The 22,493-nt window shown below is 40.0% G+C and overlaps 1 protein-coding gene across 1 annotated transcript in view; it reads right to left on the bottom strand.

Annotated features, from left to right (window-relative positions):
• The window catches only part of LOC111159679 (spectrin repeat containing nuclear envelope protein 2), a 275,318-nt gene extending 253,547 nt beyond the window's left edge, over positions 1 to 21,771 (bottom strand). Inside the window, 1 exon segment of the mRNA XM_022522256.1 lies at positions 21,693 to 21,771. Within this exon segment, the coding sequence (XP_022377964.1) occupies positions 21,693 to 21,771 (79 nt within the window).
• Between the last annotated feature and the right edge of the window lie 722 nt (positions 21,772 to 22,493).

Here is a 22,493-nt window from a genome sequence, read left to right as displayed (position 1 = left end):
CAGCCTTCACCTTTCTGGACCCTACACTCTTGCTTTTTCTCCTACATCACAAGCTGGCTTCTCTCTTTCGCTCATACTTCACAGCCAATGCCTTGGGAAATCCTCTTCAGTCCCCCTCCAGAATATATTCAGGATATGACCTCTTCTCGCCACCCCCACCTGCATTACTGCCCTAGATCCCTAACAGGTCTCCTTCCTTCCAGCCTTGCCCTCAACATACTATTCTCAAGCAGCAGCTAGAGAGATGTTGCTAAAATGTTAACTCAGACCAGGAAACTCCTCTGCTCACAATCCTTCGAGGGCTCCTCACCTCACTTCTTAAGATGGCTACGAGGCTGACACCCACTCCCTTTTCTCATGCCCCTGGCTCATTCCACTCCAGCCACTTTGGCCTCCCTGTTTTTCTCAAACTCCCCAGAAATATTCCCATCTTAGGGCTTTGCCCTAATTGTCCTTTCTCCCAGGAATGCTCTTATTACAGATTTCCCCACAAGCCTAATTCCCGTCCTATTGAAAGTTGTAATATCTCCACTCCTGCTTCCCTTTGCTTGCTCTATTTTTTCCCACAGCACTTACCACCTTTTAACATCCTACGTAAGCTATAGATGTTGTGTGTTTATCATTCCATGTCTTGCTGTTCTCCCGAAAGAAAATAACCCACACACAGATAAAGCTGTTTTGTCTGTGATCTATTCTGAGTGCCTAGAGGAGCCTGGCCCAGAATAGACTCTAAAGAAACATTTGCTAAAAGAAGAATAATAATAGTTAATTAGTAACATTAAATTGATTGAAACTAATAAAACTAAATTATAATTAAATTAAAATTAGTAAATGATAATTTCACTGATTATTATGTTATGTTTTATTCACTATACCAAGCCAGTCAAATCTACCTTTATGTGTTTATATTCTTTTTTTTTTTTAATTGTCTGATCTACCTTCTAATACATTTTCTTGGACCTCTTCCACTCTTCTTTATTAGTATCTAGCTACCACGGTTTTAACAGACTGAAATTGTTGGTAGGACATCTAACTGGAGTTCTTAAAAATTTTTTAATCTGATGGAGTTCAGAATGAGGAACTAAAGAGAATCAGTAAATGTATTTTCGGGTGTTTATAATCCTGGCTAATTAGAGATTAAAGATGCACTTGGCCTCATTGGATTTATTTTCTTACCTTTTTAAATCGACTTCATTTTCCTATATTACCAGCTTAAATTAGTTATAGCCCAGTAATTTACACAGTACAGGATACTCAATAATTGTTAGCTGAACTGAACGGAGTTCTGGCAAGCCAATTGGATAGTGTAAGCTTTTGAAAGTTATCTGTTTTATGTAAACAAAAGAATTACAAAGAAGCACAATTTTGTCCTATAGTTCAAAATGTTATGACATCTTCTAGAATCTTTGAGATATGTCTTCATTGCTTTTTCTCCTAGTATCAGTAGATGATTCAACAATATTTTTAAGTATATATTGAAACATTTAAACAAAAATTGAAGGTTAATTTTGCTTCTCAACAGAAAAAAACTAGAGAGTAGTTTTGATGATCCCAGGATCAAGTTACCAGCACACAATGTACATTAACCAAGGCCATGGATAAAAGCGGGGAGGGATCTATCTATTATTATAACAATAAAGCAGAAATCCAAATCCAAACCAAAACAAACAAACAAAAACCAAAGATGACTCTTCATATCCCTAAGGGACCAAGAGAGATTTTTCTTTCTAGGTGATAAAGTGTGAAAAAAAAAAAAAAAAAAAAAAAACCAAATCAGGAATGCTGCTAGGTCCAGGAGAGAAAAGTGCACTTTAGGAGAGTTACACTGGGGGAGAAGGTGGGGGCCTCTGTGGAAGGTGGGTAAAATCATCTTGGAAAGGGTGAAACACTGGCACAAAACTGAGTACTAAAAGACCTTTGCGTGCCTGTGCCCAGGGAGTTTTAGTGTTCCACATCCACCTAGAAACCCCAGTCATCTGAACTATTTCCAGGTAATAATGAGGGATCATTTCATTTTCTTGCAATGTTACACAGAAAGGGTCTTGGTACTGGGCAAACAGAAATGAACTTCTCTAGGCTGAGAAACAGGCAGGGATACCAGGGCTCTAAGTGGATTGTTCAAACTGGGTGCACCTAATCCAGTCCAGACAGGGACATAAACTGAAAACAATCAAAACTTTTCCAAAGAAAACCCTACGTTATTCCTGTCCTAATTTGATAAAATCTAATGGAAACCAGGGGGAAAACAAAAAGAGAAGCCGTCAAAACAAATCCCCACCGGTACTCTCCAGTTTAGCAAAGAAAACAAAGCCCAAGTGAAATCTTCAGAAAAGGATTTAGAAAAGAAACTTCATGGCTTTTAACAAACTCATTGTGCACATTTAGAGAACAACTCGTCATCCTGGAAATCAGAACCCTTCAAATGCAACAAGGACCCTTTGCTGAATGGCAAACAAAGACGTCCCGAGTACAATTAAAACACCTTTGCAACAGCTGAATTAAATGGTTTAGTACGCGCCATTTTATTTGTCCCTTGACACACTTTTCTCACATTTTCATACTGTCTTATCCCTGAAAAGCACTATTAATTCAACAGGAGCCAGAGCCAAACAGCTCACCCTATGGCAGGATAAGTAACCATTTGTTCCTTTCAAAGGCTGACCCATTGGGAAAAAAAATAATTGAGAACCAACTGCTTTATAAAGCAACTTAATTTGAGTGGGTGAGATTTTTTTTTTTTCCCAACTGCCAGATTTTATGCTGTAATTTCTGGGGCAAGTTTCTAATAAAATAGTAAAACACTTCTCAAAATGGCATGTAGAGAATAGAATCAGCAGCTGTTAGGGATTTAAAAAAAAAAGTGAAAGAATTAAAAAGAATAGTAAAATCTAGTCGAATGATTGATTTCTCTGTAAAACGCCAAGGAATTGAAAATGAGAAATTCTCCATCCTGATTTTTAAGGCAAATAAGAAATATGGATAACGTAGAAAAATGTAGTGAATTTTATTCAGGCCCATGCTGATATTCGTGACTATCATTCTTGGAAAATATCTGACTGAATTTGAGAAGCAAGACAAAGTAGGCAAAGGTTTTCTCTAGACGTCATTACCATAAAAATACATTTAATCCCCGAGTTTGTTCTTATTCAATCTGCCTTTTGTGAGCTGGCAACACATAGCCTTCCTTAGCTGGAAGGCACCTTAAATGAAAACAAATTGAGTTAAGCTCAGTTAAGAAGTATGGATTTTAAATTCACTATAAGGTTCCCAGGAGAACTACAAGGCTAGGGAGCTTCACATGAGAGTTAATTTAAAATGTTGACTGTCCCCCAAATAATTAATTGATTGAAGTGTTGACTCCAGCAGTCCTCCCCGGGAGTAGGAAGTTCAAAAGCAGTTACACCTCAGAATCCCTAGTACACATTTCCACTTAAACACCGAGCAATGCGTTATTACAATGTGGCTTATCCAAGAATGTCCTCTCCTGCATGAGTTCCCTGAGGAAGGTTTGCAATCTCCTTCTATCCAGGGATTTCTTCTTCTCTTTCTATTATTGGTTTATTGCTAACAGATTTACTGTACTTGGCTCCAGATTCACTCCTTTGATCTGTCATTCTCCTCCGTCATTCTCCTCATTAAAATCTTTTGATCATTCCTTCTTTCCTTAGTGAATAAATTCTAAATTCTTAGCCTAACATTCTAGGTCATTTGTAGTTTGCCTCCAGTCTAATTTTCCTGACTCATCTCCCATGACTTCTCTACGCATATCCTACTTTTCCAGCAAACTGGAAATCCACAATTCCCCAGTTAAGTTTCACTCAAACAAAGTTTCACTCTTTTCTTCATTGCCATGCCATGTATCCTCTGGAATGGCCAATCCTCCCCACCTCCCACTTATAAAAACTCAGCACCCAGCACAAAGTACACGTTGGGCATTCAATCGACATCTGTTAAAATAAGACATACTGTATTCAAATGGCCCCCTCTTCCTAACGAGAAATAGATATAATCTCTTCTAGTTCTAATCTTCCACAGCAATTTACTGCATTTTTCTTATTGTTATTAAAAAGTGATATATAATACTCATAAAACATTTTTCCAAGCAGTACTCAAAAGTTAATCTTAATTCCCTCAAACCTCCCATTTTCCTTTCCCAGAAAACAACATTAATTAAGTTTCCTGTGCATCCTTCTAGACAGATTAAATATAAAGAACATAAATTCTAAAAGGGCAAGGGTTTGTTTAGGTTGGTCACTGGGTCACTAGCTTCTAGAATAGTATCTCGAAAGTAGGAGTGCCTCAGTCAATATTTCTTGAATGAATGTATGTATATGTAAATTAAATGAATATACATGATAGCTTCATTTCTTAAGTTGATAATTCAAAAAGCAGATATTTAGGTATACTTCTTTAAGTTAAAAAGCATCTGCTAAGCTATAAGAAATATTTCAAAAGGAGATCATAACCCTTCCAAATTACCAGAAAGTAAGAAAAAAATATCTGGCCAATAAAAAGAACAAAATAGATACATATGTGCTGATATGGATATATTCTTTTTTTTTTTTTAAAGATTTTATTTATTTGACAGAGAGAGATCACAAGTAGACAAAGAGGCAGGCGGAGAGGGAGAGAGGGAAGCAGGCTCCCTGCTGAGCAAAGAGCCGATGCGGGACTCGATCCCAGGACCCTGAGATCATGACCTGAGCCGAAGGCAGCGGCCTAACCCACTGAGCCACCCAGGCGCCCCCTGATATGGATATATTCTTAATTGAAAAAAAGCAAGCTGTAACATAGTATGTTTACTCCTATTCTATCTGTATTTTTTTTTAAGATTTTTAAGTAATTTCTACACTGAAGGTTTGAACTTATAACCCTGAGATACAGAGTCACATGGTCTACCGACTGAGCCAGCCAGGTGCCCTTCTATCTGTATTTTTATTATTAAAGGATAGCTCTGTGTATGGCCCAACAGCCTACTTCTACCTTATGATAATTACTACTTGCTTCTCAGACACTACAGCCACATAAGGACATGTGGTTCCTCTCCTACTCAATGTATGAACTTTAAACATTGATGCTTTTGTGGTTTTGCTTCCCTTTAGCACAGTGCCTTGTAGATAAGAAGGACTCAGTAAGGGGCACCTGGGTGGCTCAGTTGTTAAGTGTCTGCCTTGGGCTCAGGTCATGGTCCCAGGGTCTTGGGTTTGAGCACGCATGGGGCCCCCTGTTCAGCAGGAAGTCTGCTTCTCTCTCTCCCACTCCCCTTGCTTGTGTTCCTCTCTCGCTGTCTCTCTCTCTCTGTCAAATAAATAAAATAAAATCTTTTTTTTTTTTTTTTTTTTTTTAAAGTACTCAGTGGGGCGCCTGGGTGGCTCAGTGGGTTAAGCCTCTGCCTTCGGCTCAGGTCATGATCTCAGGGTCCTGGGATGGAGGCCTGCATTGGGCTCTCTGCTCAGTGGGGAGCCTGCTTCCCCCTCTCTATCTGCCTCTCTGCCTACTTGTGATCTCTCTCTGTGTCATATAAATAAAATCTTAAAAAAAAAAAGTACTCAAATATTTGCCGACTGAAAGACTTATTAAGTATTAAGAGTATTAAGATCAAACCATCTTACTGAGGATAAGAATAATTTACTGACAACAGTTACTAGGCCTATGTTTTGTCCTGGTCATTGCTTTTATAACCCCTGGACAATTTCTTTCTTTGATAAATAAAATGCCTTGAACAAAAGGGCAGGTGCTATAATGAGACCCTGTTGTCATTCCTTAAAACAACAATGCCAACTCACTGTCCCGCTGGGACAGAAATGGTAAGGGTAACTAAATCCAAAAAATAATGTGACACCTTTTAGCCATTTGCCCCAACAGCCATCTCAAAGAATCTTAATCAAGCTGTTAGCAAACAGAAAGGGAACTTAAAATAATAAGGCCACCTCTTTAATTGTTTCTCATGGAGATAACAACAAACAGAAATAAATGAAAAAACAAAGGGAATAAAACCACATAGGCATGCACAATCAAAATAAGAAAAGCCTAAAATATTTGAAGAATAAACAGGAAAAGGTGTGTTACTGAACTACAAAAGGGGAAGCTATTAACTAACAGAAAAAGCAGGGGGACAATTTACTACACATTTTCTTGCAACCAACCATGAGCAAACAAAAAAGCCAGCAAGAAAAATAAATCATACCAAGACTGAGATTCCGCTGATAAATGAAAAGAGCTGAGTTTAGAAGGTAACACCTGACTAACAAAACTCATAAGCACAGCATGCAACTGTATCTCAATCTCAACACTTTTTTTAAAGATTTATTTATTTCAGGGGCACCTGGGTGGCTCAGTGGGTTAAAGCCTCTGCTTTCGGCTCAGGTCACGGTTTCAGGGTCCTGGGATTGAGTCCCACATTGGGCTCTCTGCTCAGCAGGGAGTCGGCTTCCCCCCACCCTCTGCCTGCTGCTCTGCCTACTTGTGATTTCTCTCTCTGTCAAATAAATAAATAAAATCTACCTACCTACCATAAATCGGACCAAATTTGCTCCCAGGTACACTTCCTTCCTACACCACTAGGCACCACTAGGCTCCCCTAGCCCTCCCTCCCCAACCGCCATCAGACAGGGCTTGCTCCTCCCCACTCCTCCCACAGCCAACCAGGTCTGCTCTGCTCCCTTCAATCCATTCTCTGCTTCAGCCAATAGATCTAACTTCCTTCCCCTTTTCCAAAAAAAAAAAAAAAATGAGATAATATCTGGGAGCCTACTTGATTAAGATGTGCCTTCTCATTAGCCTACTGGCTCCATGAGAGCCTAGGTCTGTTTTTGCTCCTGCTTTTGCCTGAAGCACTACCACATGTGATAGGAATTCAGAAAATGTTTGTTGAATGAATAGTTAAATGGCTGGGGGAGAAGGGAGTGGGGTTTTGTGGCTATTTTTCCCCAATGTAGAGATTTTAAATACTGAATTTATTGGGGAAATATACGACATACAACAAATGGTTTCTACTTTGGGCCTTAGCATGTGGAATCCAGCCTCTTCGTGTTGCCACACGTGCGAACCACACCCCGTGAAACACCTGAGATTCTCACACTGAGGCTTTTGTTTCCAGCCTCCCTGGAACATAGCTCCTGGCTCTCTCTGCATAAGCAAAACCTTGTATTTCTAGCACATGCAAATGAGCCCAGAATACAGATAAAATGCCTAGAATTTGGGGTGCTATTTGCTCTTCTCTTTCTCACCCTCTTCTGACTCATCTGAGTTGCTCAACAGATATTTGTGGAATGAATAAACCAAAGAAACAATTCCGTTTCTTTCAACACGTATTTCTTACTCCTTACTACCTTCCATCTACTATACAAAACTGAGTGCTTCTCTTTTGAAAATCATGACGTGTGAGCCTGAGCCCTGACTTCTGAGAACAAAAGAACCAGACCACACTGAAGTGATCTGTGCTATGATCACAAATCGAGGGTTCTCAAAATTTGAATGCCAGCGAATTACTGCAGGTCAGTGATTGAGTTCCGAGTTCTAGGTCCCAACTCCCAGAGTCTCCGATTCAAGGAAATCACACAGCTCACTCTGAGAAACACCTCTGTAACTGGACTGATTTACATATGTGATTTATTCCTGAGACAACACAAGGGAACAGGAAAGGCTTAGCAAAAATAGGGATGAAATAATATATTATAAATATTATAATATAATGTAACTCAATACAAATCTGTGATAATATATAGGTATCCTGAGACACACTTGAAGGGGCTCAGAAGGCTTGCTGAACCAACTTGTGTCCAGGAGTAAGGAGGAATTCAGAGTTAGGAACAATGACATCACTTCATTAAACACTTCCAATGAAGTGGTCAGGCAGGCATTTTGTGAGAAATGAGAAAATGGTAGCTCCCAGAAGATGAAGGATTTTTAATTACTCATTCAATAAACACTTATTGAAAATGGTAGCTCCCAGAAGATGAAGGATTTTTTTTTAATATTTTATTTATTTATTTGACAGAGATCACAAGCAGGCAGAGAGGCAGACAGAGAGAGAGAGAGAGAGAGAGAGAGAAGCAGGCTCTTGGCTGAGCAGAGAGCCTGATGCGGGACTCGATCCCAGGACCCTGAGATCATGACCTGAGCCGAAGGCAGCGGCTTAACCCACTGAGCCACCCAGGCGCCCCAAGATGAAGGATTTTTAATCACTCATTCAATAAACACTTATTGAAAGTGCCCTATGTCCTATATACTGTGCTGTAGATCTCACATCTGGTAGAACATTCATATCCAGATCTGACTGATACCAAAATCCATGGTTTTTTCATCATAATTAAAACTCAGCTGAGGGGCGCCTGGGTGGCTCAGAGGGTTAAAGCCTCTGCCTTCGGCTCAGGTCATGATCCCAGGGTCCTGGGATCAAGCCCCGCATTGGGCTCTCTCCTTGGTGGGGAGCCTGCTTCCTCCTCTCTCTATCTCTCTGTCTGCCTCTCTGCCTACTTGTGATCTCTCTCTGTCGAATGAATAAATAAAATCTTTAAAAAAAAAAATAAAAAAAAAATAAAAAAAATAAAAAAAATAAAACTCAGCTGAAATGTCATCTCCATGGCCCCTCCAGCTTAGCACCCTATCTCTCTCCCCTACATTAAACCCAAACTTCTTCAAAGTATGTGTACACCTGCTATCTTCACATCCTTACTTGCGACTTTTCAACTCACCAAGAGAAAACTAGCTTCAACCCCAACTACTCCGTCTGATTCTCAGTGAGGCTACCTGTAATCTCATTGCTCAACCCCGTGGGTATTTCTCAGAACATACTAGGTATCTTGAAACTTCTGATACTGCTTACCACCCTCTCCTTCTTGAAACATTCTCCTTCATTGGTTTCCATGATTATCACACTCACCTGGTTTTCTTCCTACTTCTAGTGATACCCCTTCTCAGACTCTGTTATAGCTTGTTTTGCTTCTTCTATATAATGTTCTCTTTTTCTAGATATTTTCATCTACTTCATAGGAACGAATTACTATTTACATACTAATGACTTTCAAATCTTTATTGTCAGCCCAGGTGTCTGCTTCTCTTGAGTTTCATGGGTATCCCCACTTAGTTATTTCACAGACACTTCAAATCAACGTTGCCAGAAGGGAGTCGTCATCTCTAACCAACTCCCTCCCTCACCAAAGGTGCTCTTTGGGATTTTTTTTTTTTTTAAGATTTTATTTATTTATTTGACAGAGAGAGAGATCACAAGTAGGCAGAGAGGTAGGCAGAGAGAGGAAGGGAAGCAGGCTCCCTGCTGAGCAGAGAGTCCAATGTGGGGCTCAACACTGAGACCATGACCTGAGCCGAAGGCAGAGGCTTAACCCACTGAGCCACCCAGGCGCCCAGGATTTTTTTTTTTTTTTTTTTCAGCAAATGCTTCCATGATCCACTCTTCTGCCCAAGAATAAACCTGAATCATCTTTAATACTCCCCTCACCTCCCTCTCCCATACCCAGTCAATCAAAAAGACCTAATGATTACCCAAATAAACCTAAAATTAAGATAAATTAAGATAAAATTTAAGAATTTAAAGAATGTAAAGCCCAAGGTATCTCTTAACACCTACCTCTCTCCATCCTGGTGGGCACCTCCTAGATCAGGACACCCTTATCTCTCAGCTGACCCGCCCTAACAGACTTCCGCTAGTCATTTGTCTCCACATTCCCTCCCATAAGACCACACCCCACAATGCATCCCCGTGATTTCTAAAACCAGTTCTGAATATGTCTCCACTCACGATCCTTCAATCACTTCTTCTTGGTCTCCGGAAATAACTCAAACCCCTATATATTCCCATGACCTTTTACAACTTCCTCTGTTCACTTTCTCCTTCAAAATGCAATCCTTGGTCTCACTGAGCATCCATTTCCTTGAATGGTGCCACGTTCGGCCCATCTTCTGCCTTTACTATGCTGCTACCACTGTCTGGGGCACTTGCCTCATCTCTACCCTGTTCATGTGCTAACATACTTTAGGTCTAAAATTTAGAAACCACTTCCCCTGGGAAGCCGTCCCTGACCCTCAAGATTGGTGGGTGCCCTTACTCTGTACTTCAAGAGTACCATGTCTTCTCTCTCCCGTAGCACACCCATATCATCCCATAAGTCTATGCACTTGCTGTCTCCCTGTAATCAGAAGAAACATCGTAGGACAGCACATTCTGTGTCATCCCGTGTGCTTCTTGTACACCAGAGTTGTTCAAAAGCACTTCTCAAATGATGAATGGACAAATAAATGAATTAGGATCTAAGGGTAGATTAAGCTATACTTAGAAAAAGCATAACAAATAATGTAGTATCTCTTACCTTAAAAAGTCCTATGTTTCTCTTCAACAAGTATGATATCTCTGCTCCCCTCCACAGCAAAATTTCTTCAAAGTGTTGATTAAATCATTGTCTCTACTTCCTCACCTCCATTCTCTCTCCCACCCACTGCAGTCAGGCCTCCATCTCCACCACTGGAGTATGGCTAACCCTGTTAGAGCCACCAACTAATTCTATGAGCCCAATCCACTGGCCATTTCTCGTCAATGTGGTTGAATTACCTCCTTTTTTTGTTTTGAAGATCTCATTTATTTATTTGAGAGTGAGCCAGCAAGCAAGAGCAAGGGGGATGGGCAGAAGGAGAGGGAAAAGCAGACTCAATCCCAGGACCCTGAGATCATGACCTGAGCCAAAGGCAGACAATTGAGCCATGCAGGCACCACTCCCTGGTTCTAGAAATATCTTCATCTACAGGTTTCCATGCCATCACACTGGCCTGGTTTTCCTCCTTTGGCCTTAGCTACTCCTTCTCAGTGTCCCTTGCTTTTCTTCCTCTTCTGCTTGACCTCTAAACACTGAAAGATCCAAATGGTCAGACCATGCCATGGTTTTAACTGCAAATATACCAGCCACACACTAATGGCTCCCAAATCTATACCCCTCCCTAGGACTCTGGATCCTCACATCTAACTGTCTACTTGACATGTCCATTTGGGTATCAAATGAGCATCTCATGTCTATCATAGCAAAAACAAACTCTTAATCTCCCCAAAACTTGTCTATCAGTCTTCCTCATGGCAATAAATTACATAATCAACTACTCAATTGCTCAAAGCAAAAATTTCGAAGTTTTCCTTGATCTCTCTTACTACTCACTCCATGTATCCCAACATTCACAAGTATCCTTAAAAAAAAAAAAAAATCCATGATTCTTTATCCCATCCTTATCACTCTACTACTATCCAAACTACTCTGGTAATTCACCTGGACAACAAAAGCATCTGAACTGGCTTTACGCTTCCCCTCCCATCACTCAGATTAATCCCCTCTCCACCCAGCAGCCAGATATTTTGGAAAATGTAAACCAGATCATGTTACTCCCCTAACTAAACCATCCAGTGGTTTCCCATCCACACACCTTCCCTTAGAGCTGACGAATCCCTGCCTGATCCAGCTCCGTCTTGCCTTGTTCTCCAAACCATCTCATCCCACCACGTTCCAGCCACCCCAGGCTCCATAAATTCACCAAGTTTGTTTCTGTCATTGAGCTTTTCCTTTAGAACTGCTTCACCCTGAAACACTCTTCCCTTGTTCTTTGCTTGGCAGCTCCTTTGTGTTATAATCATTCCTTCAATGTCTCCTCCTCAAAGACCTTCACTGACCATTTGATCTAAAGAAAGCAAGAAATCATCAAATAAACCCATTTCTAATCCTCCCCATAGCATTTACCAGGCATTGATATTTTTCTCATTAATTTATTCATTGTCTAATAACTGAAATACAAGCACCGTGGGCATATGAAGCTTGTTGGAGTTGTTCACCTCAGTATTCTCTTAACCCAAAATAGTGCCTGATACAGAGTAGGGTATCAGGAATCACACGTGGCACGAACGTATCAATGAACAGTCACCTGTACTCCTAAAAACCATGACTGTGTGATGAATTGGTAAGTGTGAATCCACCTATCCTTTTGAAACCTTTTGTTTCGAAGAAATCAAACCATGCTAGAAGTTCTGCCACATAAACATTCAGACTGAGGCAGACAGAGACACAGCGCTTAACTAGTTCCCACTATTAATAAGCCTACTTAACTGAAGACAGGGCCAACAATCACAATGTTTTGGAAAATCTTAAATGTTATTCAAATTTGATAAAGGCTGTTTGTGTTCTGATTTGAGCCAGGTGCCTTTCATCTTACAACATTTAGCTGCTGATGCAATTTGCAGACCCGTTTTAATAAAGACGGAAAAGACCAAGGCATGACCAGTGAGTGCTGCTCCAGCCTGGGGGCAGAGAGCAAGCGTGCGTGGCCATTCTTCCGCCATTTTCTTTCTATGCTCATTAAAACACGCATCACCGCACAGGCTGTCAATGACTAGGAGAGATTATTTACCCAGAATCTCATGTCTCTCCTCCAAAAATACACACATTTATCCTTTTATGTACTATTTTTAAATGATTCTAAAAATACCTGGTGGTAGTAACCTTCAGTTCTCATACATATATTGAAAATAATAAATGCAGTTACCTTTTATCAAAAATTCCCTGAATGTTTTAGAAAAACACAGCCATCAGAGAAACTGTAATCACCAACGTTGAAATCAGATGGGGGAGGTAATCTCTTGAAGAGCACATTTAGAATAACCTCTAATTTTTAGAGTGTAAAATCACACACTAGCCCCACCAAATGGTTATAAACTAATCTCTTATATCGAATTCTTACTTTCCCATTTTCAAGGGGAAATTATTTTGAGTTTTATTTTTCCTAATATACAACTTCAAGCTCTGAATAATTATACTCCCTCCTGAAACACACACATACACAAAAGCTCAGAAAACTCTTGTATCTCCATGGGGCTAATTAAAAAGGATTCTGATTTCTATAAGGAATGAATGAGATCTTTGTTAACCTACTTTAACAGGACTCTAAATGACCCTGGATTTATCTTGCCCTAGTTTTCAAAATGTAACTGACCCAGAATAAAGTAAGCTTATCTCCACACTCCTCGCAAAAACAAAACCAAAGTTCCCAGAAGCCAAAACTGTATATTTACAACCCAAGAAAAAAATTTTTTTCTCTCTTAAAGAGACCATACAGTGCAAATACTGCTGCTTGCAGAGCTATTTTATTTTTCACATAATTGGAACATTTTAAGATTATAAAGTTTTACAGTATCAAGGCAAGTAATCTTTCAAGAAAACACAGCAAATGACATCATTAGCTACTATGATATCAGGAACTTTCTGGAAGCTTTTGTGTTGGGACAGTACTGCACTGATAGCCACTGAAGAACCATGATTTGATTAATTTCTCTGGGTATAACAATCACCTAATCCCTAAAAAAGCCCCCCAGAGATGATTTGCTTTCACTCCTAATAACTGAGCACTCTGAACGGCTAGGGAAGCAGAAATACTGCCTAAGAGTGCATGTCCTCTCCTTACTCTTCCTTCATCATGCCATCAAAGTTCCAAATTGGGGACCTGGCTGTAAAAGGGTAATTAATAAAATTAATAAATAAATAAAAATTAAAAAAATAAAAATTAAATTTAAAAAAATAAATAAATAAAATAAAAATAAAATAAAATTAATAAAAATCCCATTCCTCTTCCTCAGATTATACACAGTTTCATTCACTCGCCGTCATAAACTGAATTTGTCTCAGGAATACAACAGTAAACCACCAATAAGCCTGCAAACGCCATAAACACACCTCACTGCCTTGTGTCTAAAGAGATCCGTGTTGCCATCCTCTCTCACTGGTTTGCCCGGACACTGAACCATTCTTCTAATTCAGGGTGCTTTATATATTTTTTTCTACTGGAAATGACCGCTCATTTATTCGTTACACAGTTGTCTACTGCAAGCCTAAAATATGTCAGAAACGTCAATGGCAGTAAAGATGCAGGAGCATCCTACACAGGGCACCTAATACACACTTGGAGGAACTCAGGAAGCTTATTAAAGCAAGCGATGTCCAAGGAGGAAAGGAAACTCAAGCATAAAAAAGCCATCACAAGAGGTTCAGGAGAAGACAACTCACTCCAGGGAAGTTCTTAGGAAAATACTTGATTTTTACAGTGAGAGGGATAGATAACTAACCTTGCAGATTGTATTACCTAGAATACATGTTCATTTTTCACCTCCCTACACCTGAAATGTGAAAAGATACCTCAAATAGCATATTCGGTCATATTTTGGTTGAATTTTATGTTGGGTCCAAAATTAGGAGCAAGAAGGACTTCATTACATAAAATGATTGACTCTGCATCCCAGCTCATTTTCTGACTTTCACAGGATATCGACAAGCGAAGCCCAGCTGGGTCACGCGCTTCCTGAAGGTGCTCAATCCATTCACATCTTAGTCCCCTTAACAACAAGCCTACCGCATGTGGTTGGCGCTTGGTGTTTACTGAACAACTGAATAAAATTAAAACATTACATTATTATGCTTATTAACTAGGCCACTGAACATGAATAATGTCTAAGAATATCACACAGATTGAAAGCCTCCCTTAGATGGATACTCAGTAAATAATGAATAAATTTCGACAGAGTAATAACCTAACCACAGGGATCTGCATTTCACTATCAAGCCCTACCAAGTAATGTCTATCCAGAAGGCACAGAGGGTTTTTTAATCTTTTAAAATACATCATCTGAAGATAACACTAAATCAAGCATATGAGCATTGTTTGAGATGTCAGGAACTGGGCTGAACGTGGTTTTATACAGGTTCCCGTGGATGGCTAACCATTCCCCAGCATTTTGGCAGAAGAGCATGAAAGTTAAGTCCTTGTGCAGTGGCAAATGTCATCGATACACACTCCTTCTTAGTTCTTTGTCTAATTAATGATAACGTTCTGTATTCAAGGGCTATTTTTCTAAAGCACTGGCCTAGCTCATTGCTGAAAGCAATCTGCTCTTGTCACATGAATTTCTCAGACCCTTTTCTGGCCACAAAATGATTCTAAAGAAATAACTGAAATCTGAAATCTATAAAGGAAGTGTCCAAAACAGTTCAAGAGCATCGTAGCTGCTGTGGATAACAGCATGCGGTGAGTCAGCCTAGTCTGGCAATTTCACTCCTTACTAATTTGACTTTTAAATGGGTCCTCTACCTGTGTCGTGCTTTCTCTCTTTCCACGATATGAAGTTCTCAAAAGAGATTCCTTGTAAGCCATATATTTTATCTACGACAATTTACTTTAAGCACATCGACAGAAAATAATACCCCACGGCCTTCTTATTTGATGCTATTAAATACTTAGTAAGAACACGCTGAACAGAAAGAGAATTAATAATGTGGACGTGAGGGGCGCCTGGGTGGCTCAGTGGGTTCAAGCCTCTGCTTTGGGCTCAGGTCATGATCCCAGCGTCCTGGGATCGAGCCCTGCATCGGGCTCTCTGCTCAGCAGGGAACCTGCTTCCTCCTCTCTCTGCCTGCCTCTGCCTACTTGTGATCTCAGTCAAATAAATAAATAAAATCTTAAAAAAAATGTGGACATGACAGCCACTACTGCTATCTCCCCAGGCAGAGCAGCTTCTAGACCTTGCAGCCCCTCTATTAGGGCCCATATTCAGGAGTTCCAGAATCCTGCTGAGTCTCCCATCCTGATGGTTTTCACATCTGTCCCTACTTTCAGATTCAGGGCTTACCTCTAATCCAGGCAAGTGTTACCCAACACCCAGACGTTTGCAAACCTTCCCAACTGGTTTCCCCAATTCCACTCTCCAGCCTGCTTCAAGTCTTCCTACACCCCCAAGCCAGATTGGTCTCCTAAAGTACAACTTTGACCTCCAACTCTCACTCTCCAGACCTGGCAGCTACCCGCTGCTTAAAAGCAAAAATCCCCAAACCTCTTGGGTTTGAATTTCGCTCCCTCAGGGATCTTAATCTCAGAAACTTCTACTTTGGTCTCAAATTAAATTGAATGGCAAAGAAAGTCCCTCTCAACTTGAAAACTCTGTGATACTCATCCAACTTTACCCATTACTGCTTCCATGATCACATCTATCTAATACTCTAAGGAATTGTTCCCTCAACACACCCTTCCCCACCTGAAGAGCTCGGCACAGGTGTTTCATACAAAATATATATTTACTATTTTCTCAGGCTAAAAGGAAAGGAAGCACCTGTTATTTTGCCAGAAAACAAAGCCAATGGAAAGATTTAAAGAAATTCTGTAAAAAAAAAAAAAAAAAAAAAAAAAGGAAATTCTGTAATGGACACTTTGGTAAAGCAACTAATTTTTAAAGCAGCTGTTTATCATTTTCATAGCCTGAACTTTCATATATTATTTTATTTAAAATGTAGACCATCCATCAATGAAGAAATTGAAAAAATAAACATCACCATCAGCTTAAAAAAATAATAAAACATGGACCATCTGTAGTACTACAAAATGCACTCAACTAAGATAAATTCCATTTTTACATTAATCTGCTCAAATTCAGCAATGCCATTTCTTTCCCCTCCCAACAATCCAAACATTTCAATGCAATGCTCCTTGAGAGGCTGAGAACATAAATATCTCCCTACAATAAGGGCCTTTAAAAATCCCTTCATACCCTCCATAACGACATTTTCTCAAAGATCACACAAACGATGAACAAAAAGAAACACAAAGTTGCTTGTTTGTTGTCCTGCTCTATGAATCTCAGCAAAGCACTGCCTGATTTCCTGAGCCTGATTCACTGTAGGCCCTGCACACACGGAAATCTGTTTTCATAGCATATCAACGATGACTCACTACATTTCAATGCAGACATCCTAATTTTTTTCTTGAGTATATTATTCCAAGTCAGGGTATGGCATAATTGTCTTATCGCAGATATGTCTGGCTAAAGTAAAGCAGACGTTATAAGTTAAACAAGGTCTCTATCTGTCTCTAAAAAAATGTTCTGAAATTAGAAGGAAAAAAACGTCCTTAGGAACAGTGACCTTGAGCTGCTCATATTACATAAAATCTGTTTGCTCATATTACTCCAAGGATCATTAAGCACATGTGAATTTCATGAACTACAAGTCTGATAACATAGTGTACAAACCCAAATGCTTTTAAGACTATTGCCAACAGCCTGCCATTCAGGAGTAGCTAAGGGACATAATATCGTCTATCAATCTTCTGTCAAAATAGCTAAAAATCCTGCTATGAAGCCAAAGTTGCCTTTAGAAATATATATTCGTTTCTTCTTCCCTCCTTTCCTCCCTCCTTCCTTCCCTTTTTTTACTCTTCCTTCCTTCCTTTCTTTCCTTCTTTTTCTTTCTTTCCTTCTTTCTTCAACTCAGGCTGAATTATAAATCTGCTATTACTAGTATAGAACTTACCCTGAGAAATCTATTCATTTCATAGTTAAGCCACCATTCTATAGTCATGGGAACGTCTTGGTTGACATCCTGAGTGTACCTGGCTAATGGGAGCCGTACTCACCTGGTGTGAATCTGACTACATTCCAGCACTGGCTTTCCACCCCTCCCCCCACAGAGCAATGTATCCAGCACGACGTTCCCCTAAATGGGTCATGAAGAAAAATCATTCACATTGGTAGTGAATTTATATCACATTCCCATCACCACACAGCCCATACTCATCTCTTACTGTGAAGCAGACTGTATTAACGTAATATAATTCAAAACATGCTATAAGAAACCACTCATTTCTCAGTAACTTTCTAATGATTCTGAGCAACCCAAGAACCTAAGATAATTAATGTCACTTGAAGATGGATGTAAAAGTTTGCAATGGATTAACTAAAATAAGGTTAAGACTTAGGTAGATTTTCCAAAGAGAGCATTAAGGAAATTCCTTTTTCAAACTGAAATGTGTCTACATGTGTTGACCTGTGAGGGGGTGTGGTGCAGTGGAAAGAAAACTATCCTCCAGGTCAAACCCCAGCTCGGCTGCTCATTAGCTGTGTGACTCTGGGAGAGTAATCCCACCTTCCTGAGCCACAGCTTCCTTCTCTGGAGCTCAAAGACAAAAATCTCTGAGGACTGAATGAGATCATGTGCCTAAGAGTGCTGTATCAGCTAGAGCCTGGGAATAAAAGTCTTGGAGCGCACTGAAGTGGGGAAGAAAACAGGAAATATAATTATAGGGACGCCTGGGTGGCTCAATCGGTTAAGTGGTTCCCTTCGGCTCAGGTCATGATACCAGAGTCCTGGGATCAAGTCCCACATCTGGCTCCTTGATCAGCAGGGAATCTGCTTCTCCTCCTTCCTCTGCCTGCTACTCTGCCTGCACGTGCTCTCTTTCTCTGACAAATAAATAAAATCTTTAAATATATATATATATTTAAAGATGTCTATATACATATAGACAGACACCTGGGTGGCTCAGTCGGTTAAGCTGCTGCCTTCGGCTCAGGTCATGATCCCAGGGTCCTGGGATCGAGTCCCGCATCAGGCTCCTTGTCGAGCAGGGAGCCTGCTTCTCTCTGCCTCTGCCTGCCTCTCTGCCTGCTTGTGCTCTCATTCTCTGACAAATAAATAAATAAATATTAAAAAATAAAAATATATATAATTATGTTACTATGATATAAACTTTTAATACTTTAAATGCTAAAATAAGTACTTTGGGTGAACAGACGTGACTATGAATCCCAGACAAAGGGAAAGCAGGGCTCAGGAGGAGGCTGAGTCTGGCTGACTTTGCGAAGGATAAGGGATGGATGAGGGACAGGCAAGCTGGAGGTCTTCCTGCAGGAGGAGGCAGTGTGGAGACTGTGGGGAGACAGCCTGAAGAAAAGTACACAGGCATGGGGAGCACGGGCCCTTGGGCAGCAATACAGCTAGAACAAAGGGTGTTGATGGGGGTGAGGTGGGAGACGAGGGCAGAGAAAAAGGAACACCAGCCTGTGAACCATACCAAGAAGTCTAGACTATCCTACACGTGATGGAAAGCCACTGAATAGAACTGTCAAAACAGGGGGCACCTGGGTGGCTCAGTGAGTTAAAGCCTCTGCCTTCAGCTCAGGTCATGGTCTCAGGGTCCTGGGATCGAGCCCCGTGTCGGGCTCTCTGCTCAGCGGGGGGCCTGCTTCTCCCCCTCTCTCTCTGCCTGCCTCTCTGCCTACTTGTGATCGCTCTCTCTCTCTCTCTGTTATATAAATAAATAAAATATTTAAAAAAAAAAAAAGAACTGTCAAAACAAACAAACAAAACAAACAGTAAAAACCAGACTCTGGTTGACAGTTTTTTCCCATACACTGAGCAGCTTCTACTCTAGCTGTGTGCTCCTAGAGAAGAAACCTTTTGGGGCAAAGGTTTTGGCTGTAAATATATAAAAAGAACTTAAAACGCATTTATTCGGCTCCTACTCTGTGCCAGGTACTGAGCTAGGCCCTTGGCACGCACTATGCATTCTTTTTCATCTTGAAAACACAGGTGCAACACTGGCATTACCATCCATATTTCAAATAGGAGGAAACTGAGACTCAAAACAGATAAAAGTCTTTTGTCCAATTTCAAAGAACCAGTAAGTGCCAGAGCCAGTGACAGAAATTAGGTTTCCTCATATGTTTTAGGTCACATGAGTTATTACTCACATGCAACCAAAACTTAAGAGAAAAACAAGAACATTGGGCTTTCTTTCCAGTTAAATGAAAAGCCTTTTAATGTAATTTTATTTTATTTTAAGTTTCGGTAGAGCTAACATACAGCATCATATAAGTTTCAGGTGTACAATACAGGGACCCAGAACTTCCATGCCTCACCCAGTGCTCCTCACCACGAGTGCCCTCCTTAATCCCCAAGCCCTATTTTACCCATCCCCCTCTACCCAGTTAAGTGAAAATTTAATTCCAGTTACTTATGGACATTATATGACACTACAAAAAAATGTACTTACTGGAAATTTTTAAAATTCTTACCTCAAGGACTACCTCAACACGTGTTTCTTAGTCTATACAAATTACATGATATTTATTTCTAAAAGCCTGATACATGTAGGTGTAGCCTACTGCAATAGCTCCTGACCCCAAAGTCAAGAATCTAATCATTCGAAACATATTTTTAATTAAAAAGAAAAGTATCAGTAAAGAAAGTCATTTTTGGATCTCTGTCATGAATGACTTCAAATACAAGGAACGTACAGGATGGCAACTGTAGTTAGTAATACTATACAGTATATTTGAAAATCAAAGAAGAGCAAATATAAATCTAAAATCAAATCTTTTTTTGTTTTAAATATTTTATTTATTTGGAAGAGAGAGAACGAGTGGGAGGCAGAGGCAGAGGGGGAAGCAGACTTCCTGCTGAGCAGAGAGTCCTATGTGGGGCTCGATCCCAGGACCCTGAGATCATGACCTGAGCCAAAGGCAGATGCTTAACCAAGTGAGTCACCCAGGCACCCCTAAAATCAAACCTAAAAAGAGGAAATCTAGAAAGTTATCATCATAAGAAAACAAAATCTATAATCACACATGGTAATGGATATTAACCAGACTTACCGTGACAATCATTTCATAGTATATACAAATATTGAATCATTATGTTATATATCTGAAACTAAACTAAACTAAACTAATAAGATGTTGTGTGTCAATTACACCTCAATGAAAAATAAAGTGAAAAATAAAATAAAAATAAATGACTCAAAATCTATGGCTTCTAAGAAACATTCTAAGAATGTTGTACAAAACTACATAATCTTGGGGCACCTGGGTGGCTCAGTTGGTTAAACGTCCAACTCTTGATTTCAGCTCAGGTCATGATCTCAGGGTCCTGGAATGGAGCCCCATGTCAGGCTCTGCACTCAGCATGAGGTCTGCTTGTCCTCATTCCTTTGTTCCTCCCTGGCTCCCTTTGTCTCAAATAAATAATAATTTTTAAAAACTGTACATAATCTTACAGATTACTTTAAAATACAGTTTCAAAAATATTTTCAAAAGCTTACCATAGCCTTATCTCTTCTATACCAGTTAACTTTACTCAGCTCCAAGATTTGCTTTATCAACAAAGGTGAAAAGTCTAATGAATTTTAAAAGTACTCAACAAATATTGCCAAACTCCACAAGAAGCACTTAAAAAAAAAAAAAAAATATAGACAGTGTTGAGTCTGCATAAATGTACACATGATTCACAGGATTGAAAGGTCATACACTTAGGAGCATACAACTATTCTTTTCTTTTTGCACAAAATAAGGATATACATTTAAGAGGCTATGCAGGGACGCCTGGGTGGCTCAGTTGGTTAAGCAGCTGCCTTCGGCTCAGGTCATGATCCCAGCGTCCTGGGATCGAGTCCCACATCGGGCTCTTTGCTCATTAGGGAGCCTGCTTCTTCCTCTGCCTCTGCCTGCCATTCTGTCTGCCTGTGCTTGCTCTCTCTCCCTCTCTCTCTCTGACAAATAAATAAATAAAATCTTTTTAAAAAAAAAAAAAAGAGGCTATGCAAAAAGATGCAAAGTCAGTGCAAACAATTCCAAGGAAACCACAGTTAACTGTTTTCACAACAAATAAAATATACATAGGCTCAGAGTAAGAAACTGTGATACCAAATTCCTTCCAGGTATTTTTTTTACTTTCTTAGGGAGCTGAGGTAGCAATAAAGACATTTACATAAACTGAAAGGGCCTACAATTGGAAAACTACCTAAGAGAGTCAGAAAGCAGTAGATGGAAAGATGAGGGTAAGGTTTCCACAGTTACTATGGGTGTTACCCCCCTCCCCAATCTTAATTACCTTGCAGTGAAATATGGCGATCATCGATGTCCAAGGAAACCTGTTCATCCTCGGTGGGAGGCACAGGACTAGATGCCATCCTTTGACTCCACGGGGATTATATCATGTCCATCTCAGTTAAAGAAGTGAACTAAAAGTAAAAGGGATAAGTGCTCATTAGTGACTCTGCAACTCTGTATTTCTAGTAAACACACACTGCCAGAGACCAACAGCAAATGAAAACTGCCCTTCGAAAGAAGTTTTCTATGAGTGTTTCCGCAGTTCATGAGGAACAAAGTGACTACGCCTTCTTTTTTGAATCATAATCAAGATTTTGCCCTGTGACCTATCCAAGTTGCTGGCATGACTCCCAACGAGAGGGCACTGTGGATCCTACATGGGTGGTGGAAAAGGAAAACCACCCAACGAGATTCCAAACTTGCTCAGAGGAAGTCAAGTTGACACAAATTGACCTCTTAGTCCTTTGTATTTTATTGTTCACTGCAACCTGCAAGGATTTTCTTTATAACTTTTTATTTCACTTAGTTCCTTTCTGCTACATGAATGTCGCCATTCACTGGAAACAATACTAGCCTGCATAGCTTGCAAAGTGAAACTAAAAAAAAAAAAAAAGTGTATCAAAAAGAACATCTTGAGGAGATTATCTATTATATTGAATTATTTTCCCAAGCTCTTACTTTTCCACACACTTCTCTCTCAACCCCCACTTTGACTCTTGAAGAATCTTCCCAGTAAGAGTTAATTCTTGCTGTGCGACTCTACCGCTTCATGTGTTTGTATGCCATTGTTAGTATCCTGAGG

The sequence above is a fragment of the Enhydra lutris genome, unplaced genomic scaffold (genome assembly GCF_002288905.1).
Source record: "Enhydra lutris kenyoni isolate GAN:26980312 unplaced genomic scaffold, ASM228890v2 scaffoldscaffold4, whole genome shotgun sequence".
Taxonomy (NCBI): domain Eukaryota; kingdom Metazoa; phylum Chordata; class Mammalia; order Carnivora; family Mustelidae; genus Enhydra; species Enhydra lutris.
The sequence above is the reverse complement of the archived record's forward strand: the minus strand, read 5'-3'. Positions and strand labels throughout refer to the sequence as shown.